This window comes from Dipteris shenzhenensis, chromosome 19, assembly GCF_047967505.1.
Source record: "Dipteris shenzhenensis isolate YYH24624 ecotype China chromosome 19, Dip_SZ_1.0, whole genome shotgun sequence".
NCBI classification, from domain to species: domain Eukaryota; kingdom Viridiplantae; phylum Streptophyta; class Polypodiopsida; order Gleicheniales; family Dipteridaceae; genus Dipteris; species Dipteris shenzhenensis.
Genome location: NC_141614.1, coordinates 26,064,061 through 26,085,764, shown reverse-complemented (window position 1 = coordinate 26,085,764; position 21,704 = coordinate 26,064,061). Strand labels below are relative to the sequence as shown.

General features: G+C 42.5%; 1 protein-coding gene across 1 annotated transcript; it reads right to left on the bottom strand.

Annotated features, from left to right (window-relative positions):
• Window positions 1–8,641: 8,641 nt before the first annotated feature.
• On the bottom strand, window positions 8,642–12,505 carry LOC147890276 (pentatricopeptide repeat-containing protein At4g39530-like). The gene has a single exon (XM_087390798.1). It carries the CDS (start codon window positions 11,778–11,780, stop codon window positions 9,537–9,539), a length of 2,244 nt encoding a protein of 747 aa, XP_087246924.1. The 5' UTR covers window positions 11,781–12,505; the 3' UTR covers window positions 8,642–9,536.
• Between the last annotated feature and the right edge of the window lie 9,199 nt (window positions 12,506–21,704).

The window sequence follows — 21,704 nt, the reverse complement described above, 5'->3', positions numbered from 1 at the left end:
TGCAAATGCTCAAATACCTCAACGTACACCTTGAAACTGTGTGTTTTGCAACAACAAACATTCCTGTCTTTGAGTTTCTTGACGTACCAAGGCTTACAATGCTCAAAGTTCCTCTAGCCAATTGAAATGTCAAGATTCTAATCCATAAACTTGAGATACAGCTCCATTCGCTTACCCAACATGTGGGAATAACAATACAGTGAGCCCCCTTTTTGTACTATATGAAAAAAACAAAACAAAACACAGTACATGAAAAAATGTGGTCTAATTAAACTAATCAATCTACATGAAAACAAAACAATTTCAACCCCCAAGATGGTTTAATACAGTGAATGTAATGAATCTAATAATTAAACTAATCAAGCTACTAGCAAAACAAAACAATTTCAACCACCGCGTTGGTCTAGGATGAGTCACAATTTCAACCACCGAGTTGGTTTAGGATAGTCACAATTTCAACCACCGGGATGGTTTAGGACATGGTCACAATTTCAACCACCAAGATAATTTAGGACAATCATAATTTCAACTATCGGGCTGGTTTAGCCTAATAGCCACAACTTCACATATTAGATAATAACAAGTATATTGCTTTTCATTTTTGAATTTCACAATTAGAAAATAATAATATATTGCTTTTCATTTTTGAAAATCACAATTAGAAAATACCAATACATTGCTTTTCATTTCTTTATTTATGTTCAACCACAATTTCGATCAGTAATAACTGTTGTTTGACTTGAACCAATACCGGGCTAGTTTAGGACAATCACATTAAGTCCAAGCCATCCTGGTCTAGAAATTAAGTAGTATATGATGCAAACAGTACAAAATTAAATCTAACTAATTTAAGTACTAAGAAACATAGTAATTTCAACGACCAGGCTTGTCAATGACTAATGCCCATTCAACCATGTTGGTTCAAGACAATTACCATACTAACACTTATTTCATTAATTGTGGACTCATATGTCTACATTTGGACTAATCCAAAAAATCCTTCCCAAGTGAAAAGTTTACTTTATGAAAATGTCATTCGAGAATCAAAAGTTTACTTTTTGGCACTGTCATTTCTACATAATAAATTTCACAATCTCTCTCTATAATCATCAAGGGAGAAATGGGGTCTCAAAAGGGCCTTCAATTAGTGTTTCCTAATTTCAAGGATATTTGGGAGGGATTTGAGGTATACCAATGAGAGTGCTCCAAGGTGTGGGACGATGGTCTGTTGAGGTGGAGGGTGGGAAGGTTTGGAAAGAGCCCTTTTTGGTTGTTCCCCTTATAGTGGGTACCACCCAAACCATCCAACCCCCTCCCTCCCCCCTTACCCATGCTTAACCCTCCTCTCGTGTGAACCTTCCCCACATTAGCCCCAAACGGCATTAAAGAGGAGGTGGGCGATCTTGGGCGAGTTTTGATTACCCCTCCCAAATAAAAAGTTACTTTTTGACACTATCCTTTACTCACACTATTATTTTGGACTAATAATGCAAAAGCTAGGAAACATAATTCGTACCTTACTCTATATTGTAAAAATCCTAGCATAAATATTTATTTTAAAGAAATTTGGTCCTCTTTTAAAAACTAAAATTTTCTTAACTTATTAATAATTTCAATATACAAAAAACCATGAAAATATTATATATATATATATATATAATATTTATTTATTTATATTTATATAGCTAAGGTCCATGCATGAGATTAATTTACCATTAAAGTCTTCTAAAATCTCCAAGACTTAATAACAGTATTAATAAACACCTTTTAGGGTTTTGGAACTTTAAAATCCGCAAGACTTAATAATGGTCCCAATAAACACCTTCCAAAGTTTCAGAAAGCAACATTGGTAGAATCTCAAAGAACTTTATAAACACCTTGCAATAGTTACAAAGGTTTTTAAAGATGTGTTTGCACTCAGTGAAGCACACATCTTCAAATGACGCATCTTGATGGAGGGCGAAAGAGAGAGAAAGAAAGAAAAGGGAAGGGAAGGGGGAGAGACATGGAATGGAGAGGGAAAGAGAGGAAAAGAGAGGAAAAGAGAGGGAGAAGCCTTGGCCAAGGAAAGAAGGTAAGGGAAGAGAGAGAGAGAGAGAGAGAGAGAGAGAGGAGGGGAGGGGAGGGGAGGGGGAGAGGGAAGGGAGGGAAGGGAGGCAAGGGAAAGGGGGAGAGGGAGAGGGAGAGGGAATGGAGGGAAGGGAACAGGGGAGAGGAAAGTGGAGGAGAGAAGGGAGGAGAGGTCTCTTGCACTACCGCAGCGGCAGCAAGAGGAAAGGGGAGAGGAGAAATCATTTTTTAAAAACAAATTTAATTAGATAAGAGGAGAGGGAAGGGGGGGAGCGGAAATGCCCCCCCCCCAAAAATTAATGATTTTTTAATTATTTAATTTTATTTTGCCACCGCCGTGGCTCCTTGCGCAACCGTGATGGCGGCAGCAAAATGAGGGTGGGGAGGCATAGGAGAAAAGTAGAAAAGGGTGGGGAAGAAAGGGGGGGCGAGAGGAGAGGAGAAGGGGAAGAGAGAGGGAGAGAAGGCAGGAGAATAGGAAGAGAGAGGAAGAGAAGGAAGGAGAAAGGAGAGGGAGAATGGAGCGAAACATGAGGGAGAGGGAGTGAGGGCAATGTTAGGGAGGGAGGGCAACGTGAGGGAGAGGGAGAGAGAGAGAGGAAGGGAGGGGACCATGATGGAGGGTGAGAGTACAAGGAAGTATGTGATAAAAAATGAGTTAGAAGAGAGGTGAGAGTCAATATAATGCCCTCAAGGAATTAAAACTTCCAGCTCCTCCTTCTCTCCCCCTCCCCCCCACCTCTCTCTCTCTCTCTCTCTCTCTCTCTCTCTCTCTCTCTCCATTGCCCCCCTCCTCTTTCCCTTCCCCTTACCTCCCCTTCTCCCCCTCCCCCACCCCCCCTCCTTCTCCCCCTTCTCCCCTCCCACCCTCCCTCCCCCCCCTCCTCTCCCTCCCCCTCTCCTCCCTTTCCCCCCCCTCTTCCCCCTCCCCCGCCCCCCCCCGCACCCTCCCTCCCCCTCCTCCCTCCCGCCCCCCCCTTCCTCCACCCCCCCTTTCCTCTCCTCCATTCCATTAATTCCCTTTTTTCCCTACCCTCCAGAAGATAAATTTTTAAGGGCAAATAATATCCCAAAGACGAACTTAGGACCTTCTCCAAACTAGTGTGGCTAATATTTCAATCTTAAAATTTGATAAATTCGCCCAAAAATTAACATAACTTTCTCATATTAGGTCCAAATTTAGCTCTCCAAGTACTCAAATCAATCAGCATAAGCCATCTAAACTCATCTATACGGTTAGAATTTTCAAATTCCACCTTATTTAAAACCTACAAATGAAGTTTAATTATACTTAAACCCATTGAAGCCTTAAAAATGGTAGCATGTCTAATATTTGTAACGCTACCCCATACCCTAAATCCTAAACCCTAATCCCTATAGCCTAAACCCAAATTCCTATACCGTAAACCCTATTTCCTATAACTTAAACCCTAAAACCTATATCCTAAATCATATACCCTAAACCCTAAACCTTAAACCCTATATCCTAAACCTTAAGCCAAATACAAAAAATAGTATTTGAGGTGTGTTATTCGACCATGCACATAATCGATGGGCACAATCCTTTGCACATGAGTCAATAAAATCTATGTCAAAGCACGTGCAAAGTATCATGTCCATCAGAAATGCTTTCGATGGTCAAAGTCCCCAGAAATCCCATTTTTCACCAAGTGTTATGCACAACCATCAAAAAATAGTATTTGAGGTGTATCATTCAAACATGCACATAACTGATGGGCATGAGACTCTCTACACATGTGAATCCAACCTATGTTAATGCACATACAAATTATCATACCCATCGTATATGCTTTGGATGTTCAAAGTCGCCACAAACCCCATTTTCCATCAAGAACACTATATTAGAGAATTTGGGAATCTCCCAAGTCCCACTTTCAAATAATGGGTTTGTGGTCAAATCGTGTCCCCTTATTTCAAAGTGGGACCTGGGAGGATTCCCTAACATAATGTTTAGGGTGGATTCCACTTCCAATGAATGGGTTAAGATTTGACCATATGGCCAAATATTGACCATGTTGGGAATTCCCAAACTATATGAAAACTCCCAAATTCCCTAATATAGTTCTCAAGTGTTATGCACACCCGACAAAAAATAGTATTTGAGGTGTGTTATTCGCATGCGCAAATACTTGATGGGCATGGTAATCTTCACTTATGTCAATACAACCTATGTTGAGGCTTGTACAAAGTATCCTGCCCATTGGATGTAAGAGATTACAAAGATAAGGTGTTGTAAGCATAAAGTCAACCCTATGGTTGACTAATAGTACTTGCGTACTATATATACCAAGTACTTGTATTGTTTTATTTGAACATTTCTATTGGAGCTTTCTTGTGTGTGAACTCTTGCTCACTTGTGTTCACAACCTGTCTCCACTTTGTTCCTACACTTGGTATCAGAGCGCTTCCGTCTCTAGATCCCCCATTCCTGCACTTGCTTCCAGACTCCCACAAGCTTGGTGCTCCAATGCGTGTTCCTGGTTCTCACATTCAGCTCTCTAGCTTTTGTTTGAGGTAGCTCCAATAGTCCAACGGCTATTTTTTGACCTTTTGAGGTCCAATTTCGACGTTTTTCAAAATTTATAAGCTGCCTGCATACAAACGAGATGGATCAAAGGGTTGTAAGACAAAACAGGGGTAGCCCCTTGGGCTAACTCACTCATCCATTAGAGAAGCAGACTAGAGCTACAAAGAGCCTACCTCAAGGATTTCAAGAACAAGGGCAGTGGTTGTTTGAGCAGACAAAGTGCTAACAAATCCTTCACTCTTGGTTGTCTATCAGGGCAACAATCAAGGTGCACTTTAGGGCAACAAGGAGGTCAAGTCTTCACAGCATACGCTGCCTCAGTATTGGCTATCAAGAAGGGGCAACATGAAGTTGTGATTGTGGGCACGATCTCAAGGCCAAGTCAAGCTCTACGGGAGTATGCATGTTGAATGTTTCTGAAGTGCCATGGAGGTAAGAGAACATCATATTTTTTGTGGTATAGAGGTCCACGTTTCTGTGGTACATTGGACTTCTCTTTTGTATGTGTTTGCATCTCTCACGAGCATTGTCTATTTACTTGCTTGCACATGCATGTTAAGTACACATGAAGGAAAGAAGTTGGATTGACATTAACTACACCAGTGTGTGAGTTCTTGGGCTATATCTTTTTGTGTCTCTATTCTCGAGAAACCTTCCACTATGCGTACCCACTATTGTGGTTTACAACTAGGGGTGTTTTGTAAGTGTGCATTTTAATTTATAAACTTAAATCTAAGCAAAGGGGTGAGGTTCAAGTTCCGTCCCCCTTTAACTGTATACTTTTATTATAAAGCATATGTAAAAGCCCTTGCTAAATTCAATTATTTGTGAGTCTCTTCCAAGTTATAATCTCAAAATCATTGGACTCACAGGGCCAATCGTTGTTTGTGTGGCACAACCACATTGGTACAGGTATGAGGCATCTATGGTCTAGCCTATAGCACTAGTCTACATGATAGCCATTCAACAGCTTGCTATTTCATCACTACCGAGCCTTGTAGTGTGTTTTCAACTGAATTCAAGCTTTCACGTTTTGGATTTTGATACCTAGTTTGATGCATTCGTATAAACATTGGTATACACACTATATTTGGATGAGCTCAATTCAGCTTAGTCCACATCTACTAACTACAATGTGAACGAAACCTTTCAACTCTTAAGTCAACTTTGAATTTAATAAGAAGCAAAGAGTTACCTTTTAGGGTCACCACGGTAAAGGTTAAAATCAAGCAGTAGCTTTGGTATTTGGGTTACTTCAAGGAAACTTAGTATTAGAATAGACAAGGGTAGCTTCTTACAGCAGCTAACTCCTCCTCTCCCAAGGAGACCTCACAGGATCACCAAACTCACGATCTCACTTTAAGGTATGCACACAAGTATACCCAAAGAAACTGACATACAAAACATGGAGGAATATGCAGCTTGTAGGCTGCAAAGTGAGGTATATAAAGCTCCACATTTGTGGACTATATCAATTGCAAAATGGCCCTACAAGGTACCTCACATTTGCATGCAATTGTTGTTGCCATATGAGTACCCAAATGGTGACCTCTTGTCGAAAACTCCTATGGCCATGTTCCTTTCCTAGTGTTTCAGTGGCTATGGAACAAGTCGACTTGCGCCGAGATATGCACCGAATGCTCCAAACTGTGGTGCAACCTTTAGGTTGACTAGTTGTTAGTACTTGCCCAACCCCATAGGGTCTTTCTTACTGACCAATCTACTCTGTTGGTTGACATAGATCTACCCCTATTCAGAGTTGATTGTTGGGATTTCGAGCCTGCTGGTGCCGTTCTTGACCTAGCCGCCTTCATCTCAAGCTTCTACATAGTTGATCACCCAAGATCTGGTCTCTTGCAGATTTTGCGTTGGTGTTAGATGGTTTTTACTAGCCACCTATTGGACAAGCTTCCTAGGAGCATTTCAAGGCTACTACAACAAGTTTCCTACCAGCTAGACTTGTTTTCCCACAAGAATAGCATAATACCTTTGTTTTCGGTATAAATTTTGGTTGCCAAATCACTTTTTTCACTAGGTTGACCTCAGTTAGAGGTCTTGCCTCAGTTAAGAAAATAGTTCAAAATAAGCAAATGTAGTCATCTTTTGAGGTGTTTAGCTATCCTAGAGATTTAGTCCTCTTGCACAGATTTCAGAAGGGTTTTGTTTCGTTTGAGCCAAGCATGAGTGTAACATAACTGCACCTTTCTTCACTACATATTTGGGTCATTATCAGGTGTGTGTGTGTGTGTGTGTGTGTGTGTGTGTGTGTGTGTGTGTGTGTGTTCTTGTGATAAGACATCACACCTTGACCAATTATTATTAAGACATCCTACGTGCATGGTTATTCACATGTCAAAGCTCTTACCATGGCTGATCACCATGTATGCTATTTTCAGTATAGCTTACATCACCTTGAGCATGAACACATTATGTATAGTGCTAGCACATGACACTTTTAGTGTATCCTTGACACCTTTAGCATGTCTATGTCACCTCCAATGTGACTCTATCATCTCAGAGTGATCTATCACCTTCACTGTGATTTGTCATCCTCAGTATGGCTTTACTATCTTCAGCATGGTTTACTATTTCCATCTTTAGTATGGCCTCGTCTACACCATCTACAATGCGTTGATGGATCTTTGGTATCCATGATAGTCACATCCAGTGACAGATGTTGAGAGCTAAAGCATGAGGTGGAGTTCACACCAGTGAAGCTACGAGTCATTTGACTATTCCTATCGGATCACCCTCTACCTGATATTAAATTATGAACACACCGTACAAGATGTTGAGAGCTAGTGCATGAGATGGAGTTCACACAAGTGAAGCTACGAGTCATGTGACTATTCCTATCGGATCACCCTCTATCTGATATTAAATTATGAACACGCCGTACAAGACTAATGATGCTTTGCACATCCACAAGGGTTTCCTAACACCCAATGGGTCTCCAATACCCATGGTTTATTATTGACACCTTCAGATTGGGTTTGGGGCTAAGCCTTCGTGTATTGGGCAATGATGCTTAGCATAATGAGGGTAGGTCAAGATCACATAGTGTTTAACCATTAGGCGGATGTGATCTTCAGAACCCTTAGGTTTTTTAGTGCTAGGTCTATTACCTTGATCACTCACATGCACATTGAGCTTTAGTTTGGGTAAATTTTGACTTGCCTACGTCAAGTTATGAGCCTAGCAAACCTACGATGTGCATTTGTTCTGGGCGTCTTAATTTAATTAATTGTGTGCATGTGTAGAGGGGTAATGGGGCAAAGTTTTTAAGAGACTTGATTAAAAGATTAGAATAACTCCTAAAACCTATTCTAAGCAAGAATTACCAATATAATACAATATATTAGAAATCGTTTTGTAAGCTTTTTACAGCTTTTTGAGCCTACTTTTTGTGCTCTCAGCTTTCTGCTATCACTTAAGGTTTGTAAGAAGATTGGGATCAATTCTAAGCAGTCTAATTGCACTCTCTTGCAAATTTGCACCCTCTCTTGTTGCTCTCCTCGCTAATTTATCACCTTCCTTACTGTCCGCTTGCCTCGGGCAACGTTGCGTTACTTTCCCACTACTCCATAATCTCCTTACACTATCCAACTTGATGATTTTCTCAAATTTCGCCTCATCTTGTTGTTTTTCAGTTCCCACACTCCAAAAAAGCCTCGAAGTAGGTGTAATTCTCAGATTTAGCCTTCTAATGAATGTGGTTCAAGTTCCAATTCACTTGAAACTCAAAGGCTATAGTGCTCATTAGTTAAATAATCATAAGAGTTATAAAGGCAATACAATCAAAGACAGCTCATCCTCCAGCTGTAAAAAACACCTTACCTGTCTTTCTACCATCTACCAGGAACATTTCAAAATAGGGACACTCCCTGTACTGTCCATGCACTTTTCGTCTTGAATACATGAAACGGTTTGCTCTCTGACAAAACTAAAAATATGAGCAAATTTATAATCCGCGAGCAAGAGAAAAAAGGGACATATATTATCCCTATGGAAAATCTCGGGCTATTACCTTGTGAACTATTATTGGTGACAATGTTATTGAAAACCATCAAGTCTGCCCCATCAAGGAGATAACTCTTGATAGATGGAATGTATTTCAGATTTGCTATTGCAATAATACTTTCCACGTTCATCGTATCAGTGTCTGTAAGATCATAAGTATATGTGTGTATTCCTTTAGCCTTGTTGTACTAGCATACCTGTATATCAAGGTTGGCTGGTCTATCAAGCAAGTCAATTGGATCTCTATACTCAATCACTCAATTTCCCACTTTTTAATGCATTCTTTGTACCTTTTCCAAATATCAAGTACCTTTCCTTGCAACCTTTGTTGGATTTTCTTGAGAAGCTTGTCTTCTTTGTATTTGTGTAATCTTGTTCAAAGAAAACTGGACATAGTAGATCCAATTTCCAGAGCTGGCCCAATAGTTCCGAGTCTAGAAGCATTCTTTTGATCAACATATATTCCTTGTCTTGTCCTCTTCAACCTATCCTTTGAAACACTTGGATTTCCATTTAGCTGGCTTACCAAAGATGCCTTATATATTGACTTTACCATCCATTTCAGCAAGGGGAGAAATAGATTTTCCATGACCTTCATACTTATCATCTAGTATGGAGTCAAACTCATGCCTAAGTTCACTTATGGCCATGTCTTCATCATCAACTTCATCACCTCTTGTTTCAATTGATGCTACATGAAAAAAATAGCTTTCATTATCATCCTCGTTCGTTCATATGATGCGTGTGTCCCTTGGGTGTAACTATCATGGCACACAACACAATAGCCAGCTTCTCCCTGTGCCAATATAACACATCTTTCTTGTGTCCACGGACATATCCCATGACATCCATGCTGATCTAGGACACATACTGTGCCCCTCATTTTCAGGACAAGATATCATAGCTTTGTATATAGACTATTGATTTGGGGATGTCTTACAATTCTACTAATGTCTGTCAACAAACTCAGTGTTGTCTCCTTCCATGCTTCTCCTTTCACTCCCAGGGCATTAATCTTCTTCTCGTCCTCCTGCCTGTGAGCATCTGCATAAATATTAGACATCAATACATAAGCCGTAGCATCATTTTCATCCAATTGCACTGCATGTTCAAAGGCCTGTCTTCCAAGCTCCACATTACCCCACTTGCGACAAGCACCCAACAAAGTATGCCACACCACAAGACTAGGATGGAAAGGCATCTTCTTCACCATTGCTATAGCCTCATCTAATTGGCCTGCACGGCCAAGGAGATCAACCATGCAAGTGTAGTGGTCCATTGTTGGAGTAATGCCCCTATCTTTGCTCATAACCTCAAAACATTTTGTGCCCTTAGCCACTAGACCCGTGTGGCTGCATACAGTCAGTATGGTAAGGAATGTGTTCCCATCTGGATTTATGCCACCTTCTCTCATTCTTTGAAGCATATGGAAAACAATTTCGCTTTCTCCTAGCTGGGCATATCCTGTCATTAGTGCATTCCAAGAGACCCTATCTTGATTTGGCAGCTTATCAAACGCTTCCTGTGCTTCTGCAAGCAAGCCACATTTGGCATACATATCGACCAAGATGCTGCCAACAAAACCATCTCTTTCCAACCCCTTTCTGACAATCTCTGTGTATATCTCGCGACCCTTGTCTATGGCTCCTATGCTGCCACAAGCTTTCAAGATGCAAACAGATGTGAAAGCATCCGGAGAGACACCCTCTAGTTGCAAATAATCAAAACACTTAAGTGCTCCCTCATCAAGCCCTTCCTCGGTATATCCTGCAATTAGTGCATTCCATGATACCACATCTCGAACTGGAAGCCCATCAAACACGTCCTGTGCTTCTGCAAGACAGCCAAATTTGGAATACATATCGACCAAAGTGCTGCCAATAAACAGGTCTCCTTCCAACCCCTTTTTAACACACTCGACATGAATCTCTCGGCCCTTACCTATGGCTCCTATGCTGCCACAAGCTTTCAAGCTGGAAATCAAAGTAAGAACGTTTGGAGAGACACCCTCCAGCTGCATCTGTTCAAAACAGTGCAGCGCTTCCTCACCAAGGCCATGCTGGGCATAGCCTGCAATTAGTGCAGTCCACGAGACTAAATCTCGAGCTGGAAGCCTGTCAAACGCTTCTTGTGCTTCTGCAAGTGAACCACATTTGGCATACATATCAACTAAGGTGCTGCCAACAAAAATATCTCTTTCTAGCCCATTTCTGGCAATCTCTGTGTGAGCTTCTCGGCCTTTGTCTATGGCTCCTATGCTGCCACAAGCTTTCAAGCTAAAAACAAACGTGACAGCAACTGGAGAGAAGCCCTCCACTCGCATCTGTCCAATACAGTTCAAAGCTTCCTCACCAAGCCCATTCTCAGTGTATCCTGCGATTAATGCATTCCATGAGACCTCATCTCGAACAGGAAGTTTGTGAAACGCTTCCTGTGCTTCTGCAAGCGACCCACATTTGCCATACATATCGATCAAGGAGCTGCCGACAAAAATATCTCTTTCCAAACCCTTTCTGACAATCTCAGCATGTATTTCTCGGCCTCTTTCTGCATTCTTCAGCCTAGCGCAAGCCCTTAGTAGGGCCAAGAACGTCTTCTTGCTAGGATGTACAGAATCCTCTTGCATTTTCTCATAGAGGTTGAGGGCGTGCTGTGATTCCCCACACTCAATATAACCCTTGATGAGGGAATCCCAAGAATACACGTTCCCATCAACCAACCTGTTAAAAGCCTGCTGGGCATCCCACATGCTTCCAACCTCCACCAACATTGGGACGAGGTAGTTCCCAAGCGATCTGTGATCTTCCAGCCCACTCTTGCACAAGAAGGCATGCAAGCGCCTGGTATAAGCTAAATTTTTCCTCTCTCTGCAGTTCTGTAAGATGCATGTCAAGTCAACCGAAGGCAGCTGGGGCATCCGTTCCAACGAATTAAGTGTTTCTTCTAAGCCAAGACATTTGCAGTCATTCTTCTCTTGCACATTCACATGTACTCCAAAGGCCTTGCTAGACTCCTCTACCAGGCCACGGGTTTCAGTGTTTGAGCAAGCCTGACCAGTAATGTTTCGTGCATTCCCTTGCTTCTGGGCTCTCTCTCGAGTATGCGTTTGACCCAACCTCGATTGTACCAACCGTCTATCCATAGCGGCTCTTCAATAACTATATGCGTACATGTTCTGTTCTTCCGTATTATCGGACTAGCCACCATTTAGTTCAGACAGACTTTGGTCCCAACCACAGGGAGGAATCAGCTTCTATAACCAATTGCCAGAGGTCGAACATTTTGAGGTATCTAGAGCTGAGCCAGCCGACAACACTCACCCTCAAGCCTTGGGGGAAGTTATGGGAGAGGGAGGCTTGACAAGACTTCATGCAAGGGGTATCAAAGACCATAAGAAGTCACAGGGTTGGAAGTAGGCTGCAAGAAAGACCCATACCAGGCACGGTTCGAGGATGAGCCGCATAGTTTGCTTACAACTTCATTTTGAAAGAAATCACTTGCCCACGAGGGAGGGAGCTGCCCTCGTTGGTGCGAGCTCCGTCCCAGTCCCAAGGAGTGAAGCTCCCTCCCTAGTAGTAACATCCACTCTTCATGTTGATGAGAGTACAAGATATATATACCTTAGAATATATCCCTAAAGTCCAAAATTTTACAAAGAATTGAGAATCGGGGCTTCTTGCACTCGCGTAAGATATCTGAAAAGCTCATCATCACCACTTGGATAAAACTTCAAAAAATTTAAGAACTATGGCATGTGGAGGGTGAGCCGGAGCTCTGTTGAAGGAGAGTGTTGCGTGCGTGCTCTAGGGTTGCGAAACATGCTCGGGTAGAGAAAGGCTTAAAGAGACGTCGGTGTGTAGATTGCGAGGACTAGAAGACTGGTGCCTTGAAGTTGCCTTGGAGCGATTCTCGTGTGAGTGAAGAACCAGAACCTGAAATCTAGTGAAGGAGTAGGCAATCGGCGTGGGGAGCGGATTCCCGGGAGGAAACCCGCGAGCCGGTGGCCCAGTTTTCGACCGGTTATCAGCAATAACGGACGCCAATTTTTGGTCGCGTCGTTGTTGGACCGGAGGCAGATGGACACGTGTCGCCTCGTTGTTGGTCGATTTGGCGGCAGTGGTGATGTGTCGGTTCGGGTTGAGGCAGCGTGTCAGGTTGGAGCGCGTGTCGTGCTAATGTGGCAATCGCGGATGTGGATCTAACGGCTGCTAAAAGGCGCGCCGTCAGATCATGTTTTGATCCGACGGTGATGCATGCAAGTGTTTACTGCCTTCGCTGCTATCAGTTAACTGTCGTGTGGTCTACCGCGTTTGCTGTCAGTTAACTGGCAGTTGTCGCGGCCAGTTGGTAATTTATGCCGGTCAAACTCCCGATGCACTTTTCCCATTATGGAAAAGAAGAGATCGGACAGCTGGTCGGTGTAGACTGAGGGGGTCCAGTCGTATAGCTAGAGTCCCCAAAGGTGGCTTTACTCCTTTATCTATTTCAGAGGTCGAAGAGTTGGTGAAGCAAGAGTTAGATTGGAAAGCTAGGGAAATAGAGGGTTATTGGAGAATGGTAGAGTCTTGAGTGCATACTGTTGAGTGTGGAATCTCCATTGACATGGTCAAGCCGGTTTCACTGGAAGGGTTCCTGTTTTGGGCAAGCTTAATCAGTTTCTCCTTTCAGAGTGTGATATCCTTGCTTTGCAGTTCTCTGCACGTTTTTGTTAGCAAAGGGTTCTTCCTTGTACGTTGCATCTCATAGGAAGTTCGTAACCTTTTGGCATCAAGTTCCCTGGTGTTTGAAGAATCGATGGTTCTGGTCGTGCCATGGAGCCCGTCGTTTAGTGTGGAGGAGTTCCTTTACCACGAGTGTCTTGTCCGGGTTGACTTCCCTAGGCTACCTTCTTAGCTGGGGGGGCAATAGAGCGGATTGCGTCATCTCTGGGAAGAGTGCTTCTGGTTTCATCTCTTCCTAGGAAGGATACTGGTCTCCGCAAGGCATGTGTTAGGTGGGATAGGAGCCAAGTGATTTGAAGACTAAGAAGTACCTATGGTGGGGTATGTGACATGGATTGCCATGTGTGCTAATGACATTGCACTATGGGGGTTTTTTGCATCAACGGGTGTGGTTCGGACCCTATCCTGATGCTACTACATTTGTAAAGAAACGAGTCATTTTGCAAGGGAGTGTCCCAGGGGAGGGGATAATATTAAGCTGGCGAGAGGTCCTGTGATGAACGAGATGAGAGACCCCCAGTTTCGTTCGATGACAAGGTGGTTGGTAAAAAAGAAGTCTCTCCGGAATATCAACAGATGGCTGAAGGCGAAGAATTGCCGGTTGCCCAAGAGTACCGCTCTAGTAAGAACCTGGTCCCACCTAAGAGGCACATACAAGTAGGGTTTCAATAAAAGCAGAGTCTGCTAAATTACTTAATCCGTGGAAGTTTGTCTCCCAGAAGGGCAGAGTAGTCGAATTCTACACTGGCCGTCCGTTTGTGGAGAAGCCTTTGATTATGGGCGAGGAGGTTTTTGAACATGGGAAGGATCAGTCGGGTGACAGGCAAAAGGATATGCATCTCAAAGATGCTCCAAAACAAGCTGAGTCATTGGAAGATAATTCTCAAAGTGTTGTTATCTTGGGAGAGACTAACAATGATGCACCAAAAGAATCGGACCAACTGATGCTACAGATTTGGGCCGATGTGCCGGTTGAAACTGTAGATGACGTGGAAGCGATAGATATTCAGATGCCTGATGCTAACGGCCATAAAAGGCTTCTAGAAATCCATAACAAGAATCCGTTTTTTGAGGATAAGCAGAAGGAGTCGAAGCGAACTTTCCCTAAGCGGATCAAGGATGCTACAAAAAGTCAGATTGCTGGCGAAGATTTTGGTCAGGTGACAAAGGTAAGTGTGATTACTTGGAATTTGAGGGGGTGCTGCAGTAAGTATAAGCAGAAATGCACGTTGCATTAGGAAAAAGCGGAGCTCATTTTGGGGCCTTGTAAGAAATTCATGATTTTCTAATTTTCTTGGCTCAAAATTAAGAATTTCTAGAGTGAGAAGCATAAATTGATACGATTGAGCATCTAATTGGAGATATAATCGTGAAATAAATAAACTTACATTTTGAAATTCCCACTCGAGCATTTTTTAGAGTGTCATAAATGCTATGTCTGAGGACCCAAATGGCTTTCTACTATTTTGATGTGAATTTGGTGGGTTTGGCATCACCATTGTGTCCGGAGCAGGCAAAAACCCCCCAAAACACTTTTGAATTACTTAAGAAAGCGATTTGGGCACTTGGCCTATGTGCCCAAATCGCTTTCTTGAGAACATTCTTGTCAGGCATTTGTTTTGGTCATTTTGACCTCTCTAGGAAGACATTGATGATACACTAAAAAATACTCGAGCGGTGGTATAGCATTTATGACACACTAGAAAAAAAGAGCGGGAACTTCAAAATGTCAGTGTGTCGAGCATCTTTAGAGAGATAAAGTCTTTTTTTTTGAAAAAAGAAAAGCATTTCCAACGTAACACTGGCCTCTCTCTCATTGAAGGATCTCTATTTTTTGTCTAACCTAAAAGGCCCCAGAATGAGCTTCGTTTTCTTGTAATGACACTCATAAATAGCAAGAAGCCAGATTTTGTGCTCCTTCAAGAATGCAAATGTGGAGAGGATGATCCACTTTGGTTTGTATTTAAGCAAGCTGGGTTCTCTGGTTTAGTTTCTCTCACTAGACTTAATCATCGATCTCTAACTTCAAAAGGTACTTGATGATAAAATCCAAGTTCTTGATATGAAATGGATCCTCCATGAGGCAGAAGTATAAACAGATCCTAGCTAGAGAGATCTCATTTGACTCAAGCTCAAAGTGACATTGTCTCACACTAAGCCTAGTACTTCTCTCTCTAGAATAGGTAGCCAAGACACTTGGAAAATTGGTATGACATTCTTTAAAAGTATCTTAATCATGCAAATGCTATCATATGTGTTAATAGGCTCAATTTATTACATATGGGCTATTGTGGGGGTTAAAGGTCACTGTGCCTTTACCCCGGTTATGTACAATACTCAAACACATATATAAATGAATGAAAAAGAAGATTAGGGTGTTCTGCACCCACCAAAACTTGTGTGGCTCTCTGTTTCTCTCTCTCCCTCTTCCGTTCTTGCTTCCATTGAGAGCACTTTCAACTGGTATCAGAGCCCGGGTGATCTAGCTGAGCATGTGTGAATGCTTGAAGCTCAGCAGCTCTGTGGGAGGAAGGAGAAGCTCTGTGGGAAGCTTTGTGGGTGACTTTACTTGCATCCGAGTGTGTGGAGGAACCTTTGGAAAAGTCACTTTGGCTTTGCGAAGTGGTTTTGAGAGCCTGTTAAGTGTTTTCAAAGAAAAAGTAGTTTTTTAAGCTTTTCCATGTTCCATTCGATGACAGAGACTCCGTATTGACTTGTAGAGGCAACTATTGCTTGCTTTTGGTGTCCACTTCACTTCAGGAGCTTGGAAACACCTTCATTCTTGAATCTAGGATCATTTCATTGGATTTCTGACTCACTGTGTCAGTTTCTACGTTTTTCTGCCTGGGTGTTGGAACTCAAGTTTGGAGCAACCATTTGCAGATCTGCTATCAGTTCCGGTGGACTCAAGAGGTCCTAAAACTTCTATGTTGCTCATCATTCGCACTCCGGTGGAGTTTACAAACAGCTCTGTTTCCAAAAACGTTTTTCAGTCTGTGTGTTGGACCCAGTCATTGAGACCACGGTTTCCAAAACCGTCTGTCTCATTGCGTTCCGGACACCCAAAAACCCCTACTTGTCAGTTCTTACGCGAGTGGAGGATTTTCAGAGTTATGGATCTCTGTGTATTTGATTTCGTCTCTCTGTTATGCATTTTTCATTCTAAGGTTTTGAAACCTTAGATTTATGCCACATGGCAGTGGATAAGTGTTGACTCCCATTTCTCACTCATCAGTTGGGATTTTGGAGTTCCGGTTGAAGAGAGATATTTGTAGATTTTCTTGCTGAGTCTGATTATGCAATGGTGCCCATGTTTTGAGGCATCTCAGGTTCTATTTTCAGTAGCGGTCATTACCGTGGGACTATGATTTCTTGAGCATACCTTATGCAGATCACTCTGGTTGCAGTTTGAGCAGTGTGCGCTTATTCGTGGTGTGCATTGGGTTGCAGTGGATGATTTATAGGCCATTTGGATGCATTGCAGTCCTTATTGGATGCGCTGATAGGCCCAAATTGCCTTGTGGGATGCTATTTTTATGGACGCTTTGCACATGGATGCTATTTTATGCTGAGGGACAACTTTGACACATTGTAGGTGATGCACTGATAGTGCTATGCTCTCTTGGATGAGATATTATTAATGCATCTGCCAGTGGACGGTGTTTATGCTTGAGTCATTTGGCACTTATTGGCATTTTGGATTGCCATTGTAGTTGGCATTTTCTTTTGGGCCAGATTTGCTCATATGGATGCATAGTATATGCACATGAGTCAGATGCTTTGAGACATGAGTTTTGGTGATATTTCACTCTATTGTGGCATACACATTTGGGTGCACCTCGTATTTGGTGTGATTCTCTCTTGTAGGCACTAGCATTTGGGATTTTTGCTTCATTTGCATCATGGCATCCTGTTCCATGTCTAAAAAGGAGTTTTTTAGCATTAAAAAGTTTGATGGGACAAACTTTTCTTTGTGGAAAGAACAAATAAGGGATGTGCTTATTTAAAAGAAGCAGATTAAACCCTTGGCAGGGATTGAAGCTAAGCCTGCAAATATGTCTGAGGATGATTGGAATGAGTTGGATGCATTAGCAAAATCTACTATTAGACTTCATCTTGCAGAGTCAGTTTATTTCACAGTAGTAAATGAGCAGACTATGGAAGATTTGTGGAAGAAACTGTGTGCCACTTATGAAAAGGAAACTGCCTCTAATAAAGTTTACCTCATGAAGAGGTTGTTTGAGGTGCAGATGAAGGAAGGGGTCTCCATTGCTTCTCACTTGAATGAATTCAATATTATTTTCAGCTAGCTTCAGGCTCAAAAGATGAATTTTGATGCGGAGATTAAGGCAATATTTCTCTTATGTTCATTGCCATCCTCATGGGATACCTTCCGTACAACTGTCAGTAACTCTGCACCTGGTGGAGTACTGAAATTTGATGATGTTGTGGGTAGCTTGTTGCCCGAGGAGATTAGACGGAAGTCTATGGACGGCAACAAGCAGGATGCAGCCTTAAATGTGCAAAGGGGCTGATCACAGTTTAGGGGGAAGTCCCAAGAAAGAGGGAAGTCTCGTAGCAAATCTAGGGCACGGAACATTGAGTGTTACCACTGTGGCAAGAAGGGCCATATGAAAAAGGATTGCTACAAGCTGAAAAGAGAGCAAAAGGATAAGAAAAAGAATGCAAATTGGGGTGCAAATCAAAAGGAAGAGAGTCCAAGGGAGGACAAAGGAAAAGTGAAGATCGAGGAGATCAATGCAGTCACACATGATAGTGACAATGACGTTCTCTTCATGTCTAGTTTATCTGCAGAGTTGCTTACCACTTTAGATGATGCATATTCCCAGGATTGGATTTTGGATTCTGGTGCTTCATTCCATGTTACTCCCCATAGGGAATGGTTCTCCACTTATGACAGTGGAAAGACAGGTTGTGTGCATCTTGGAAATGACTATGCATGTGACATAGTGGGAGTAGGTGACATGAAGTTTTCTTTTGCAAATGGGTCTGCATTTATTTTGAAACATGTGAGACATGTGCCTAAGTTGACCAAGAGTCTTATTTCAGTGGGTCAGCTAGATGATGCTGGTTTTCACACCACTTTTGGCTTTCAGAGTTGGAAAATTCAGAAGGGCTCTATGCTTTTGGCCAGGGGTGCCAAGTGTGGGACTTTGTATCCCTTACATGTATCAGGGGTATTTGATCATGTTGTTGCAATAACTGAGCAGCCAAGCACTTCTTTGTGGCATTGTAGGTTGGGGCACATGAGCCAGAATGGAATGAAACTCTTATGCCGTTTGGGTTATGTACCGCATTTGAGTTTCTCTGATTTTGAATTTTGTGAGCACTGTCTCTATGGGAAGCAGACTAAATCAGCCCATAAAAGAAGGGGAAAGAAAGAGTTTGAAAATCTTGATTTGGTGCATTCAGACGTATGTGGTCCCATGCCTACACGGTCATTAGGCGGGGCTGAATACTATGTGACATTCATTGATAATGCAACTAGGAAAGTGTGGGCTTATGCTATAGCTCGGAAGAGTGATGTGTTCCAGGTATTTCAGAAATGGCTGGCCTTGGTTGAGAATCAGTCAGGTAGAACACTTAAATGCCTATGGACTGACAATGGTGGAGAGTATCTCTCTCATGACTTTTAGCATTTCTGTGATACACGTGGGATTAAGAGGGAGCTCACATCCCCTTGTACTCCAGAGCAAAATCCAATTGCAAAAAAGATGAACCGTACCATTCAAGAAAGGTTGCAATGCATGCTTTCCAATGCAAGTCTTTCTGGTGGTTTTTGGGTTGAGGCAATGAAGACTGCAATGCATGTGATCAATAGATCACCTAGTAAGAGTTTGGATGGTGGTATTGTTGAAGAGGCATGGAGTGGCAAGAAGCCCTCTTACTCTCATTTGCGTATATTTGGGTGTGAGGCATATGCACATGTGCCAAAAGAGCTTCGAAAGAAGCTAGATCCTAAGTCTAGGAAATGCATCTTTCTGGGTTATGGTGAAAGTGGAGAGATGGGCTATCGTCTCTGGGATCCAGAAGCAAAGAAGATCATACGCAGCCATGATGTAGTCTTCAATGAGAAGAAGATGCATAAGGCACCCATGAGGGATGTGGAAATGAGGAGAATCACTTTCCAGGATGTGAATCCACCTACATATGTTGATAGACAGCAAGCTACCCATGCACTAAGTGTGCAAGAAATGGTACCACCAAGTACTCCCACAGGTATACAATCAAGGGTAGATGATATTGGTGGAAATGATGAGCCAAATGTGGCTAATATGCAGGTGGGACAGCAAGCTGAAATGCCCTTGAGAAGATAATCTAGAGTGTCTAGACCCCTGATAAGTTTGTTCCAGGGGTAGACTATGTGATGCTTACTGATTGTGGGGAGCCTTCTTGCTACAGAGAGGCTATGATGCACGAGGATCAACGCAAGTGGGAGTATGCTATGCAATCAGAGATGAGTTCACTTATGAAGAATAAGACTTGGGACTTGGTTTCTTTGCCACATGGAAAGAAAGCGTTGCCATGTAAATGGGTCTAGAAAATGAAGGTCACAGGTGATTATGTGCCTAGGTACAAGGCCCGTTTGGTCGCTAAAGGGTTCAAGCAAGAGAAGGGTGTGGACTTTGATGAGATATTCTCTCCGGTTGTGAAGATAACCACACTTAGATGCATGCTTGGACTAGTGGCATCAGAGGATATGGAGCTTATGCAGATGGATGTCAAGATAGCTTTCTTGCATGGGGATTTGCATGAGGAAATTTACATGGTGCAGCCGGAAGGCTTTGAAGAAAAGGGCAAAGAGCATTTAGTTTGCAAGCTGAAGAAGAGTCTCTATGGTCTTAAGCAAGCGCCTAGAGAATGGTATCAGAAGTTTGATGCTTTCATTCGGTCCCAGGGTTTTAGAAGGAGTGAAATTGATCACTGCCTCTACACTAAAAGGGCTAAGGTTAATAGCCTGATAATCTTGGCACTATATGTGGATGATATGCTATTGGCTAGCAAGAATACTTATGAGCTAGATGCATTAAAGGCCAAGTTGGATGAGACCTTTGATATGAAGGATATGGGACTTGCAGGTCATATTCTTGGTATGCACATCACGCGTGATTGGAGTAGGAAACTCCTTTGGCTTTCACAAAAGGAGTATGTTACAAAAGTATTGCAGCGTTTCAATATGGAGGGGGGGAAGGCAGTGAGTATTCCATTGCCTCCATATGTGAAACTGAGTCATACAGATAGTCCCAAATAAGATGAGGAAAGGGCCATGATGGCCAAAGTTCCTTATGCATCAGTGGTTGGGAGTCTTATGTATGCTATGATAGCTACTAGACGAGACATTGCATTTGCAGTGGGAGTTGTTAGCCGGTATATGGCTAACCCAGGAAAGAGGCATTGGGAGGCAGTTAAGTGCATCATGAGGTACATGAAGGGTACCAAGGAGATGTGCATCTGCTTTGGTAAAGGAGACATGCGTGTACTTGGGTACACAGATTCAGACTATGCAGGGCATGTGGATAGTAGGAGATCCACTTCTGGTTATGTGTTCACCTTTGTAGGTGGTGCAGTGTCGTGGATGTCTCACGCACAGAAGTGCGTTGCTTTGTCTACCACAAAGGCTAAGTATGTTGCAGCCATAGAGGGCTGCAAGGAGGCTATATGGCTTAATCGGCTAGTGGGAGATTTGGGGATTCATACAGGTGTACCAACATTGCATAGTGATTCCATGAGTGCTATTCAGCTAGCACAGAATCCGGTCTTTCATGCAAAGACCAAACACATTGAGGTCAGGTACCATTTCATTAGGGAGGTACTTGAGGACAAGCGCATAGAGCTTGTCAAGGTTCATACAAATGATAACCCTGCAGATATGCTGATGAAGAGTCTACCTAGTCAGCGGTTTGAGTATTGTCGTGTATTAATGGGCATTGGATAGTATGCTTACTGGTTGTTCTCGCTTAAAGGCACATTGTCCTTTAAGTGGGAGGTTGTGGGGGTTAAAGGTCATTGTGCCTTTACCCCGATTATGTAGAATACTCAAACACATATATAAATGAACGAAAAAGAAGATTAGGGTGTTCTGCACCCACCAAAACTTGTGTGGCTCTCTGTTTCTCTCTCTCCCTCTTCTGTTCTTGCTTCCATTGAGAGCACTCTCAGCTATGGCACTCTACACCTGGGGCACCAACTCAATGTGTAATATGTTACTACCCTCGTCCAAAATCCATGGTATGGGGGGACAAGGTCCATATATAGTATGCATGGATTTCCTTAAAAATTTTCAAATATGCAAGGAAAAAATATGAAAATTTAATGTCCCCCCT

What these genes read in the sequence shown, in the direction of transcription:
- LOC147890276 (XM_087390798.1), bottom strand. Translation starts at nt 11,780, where the DNA reads ATGGATAGACGGTTGGTACAATCGAGGTTGGGTCAAACGCATACTCGA.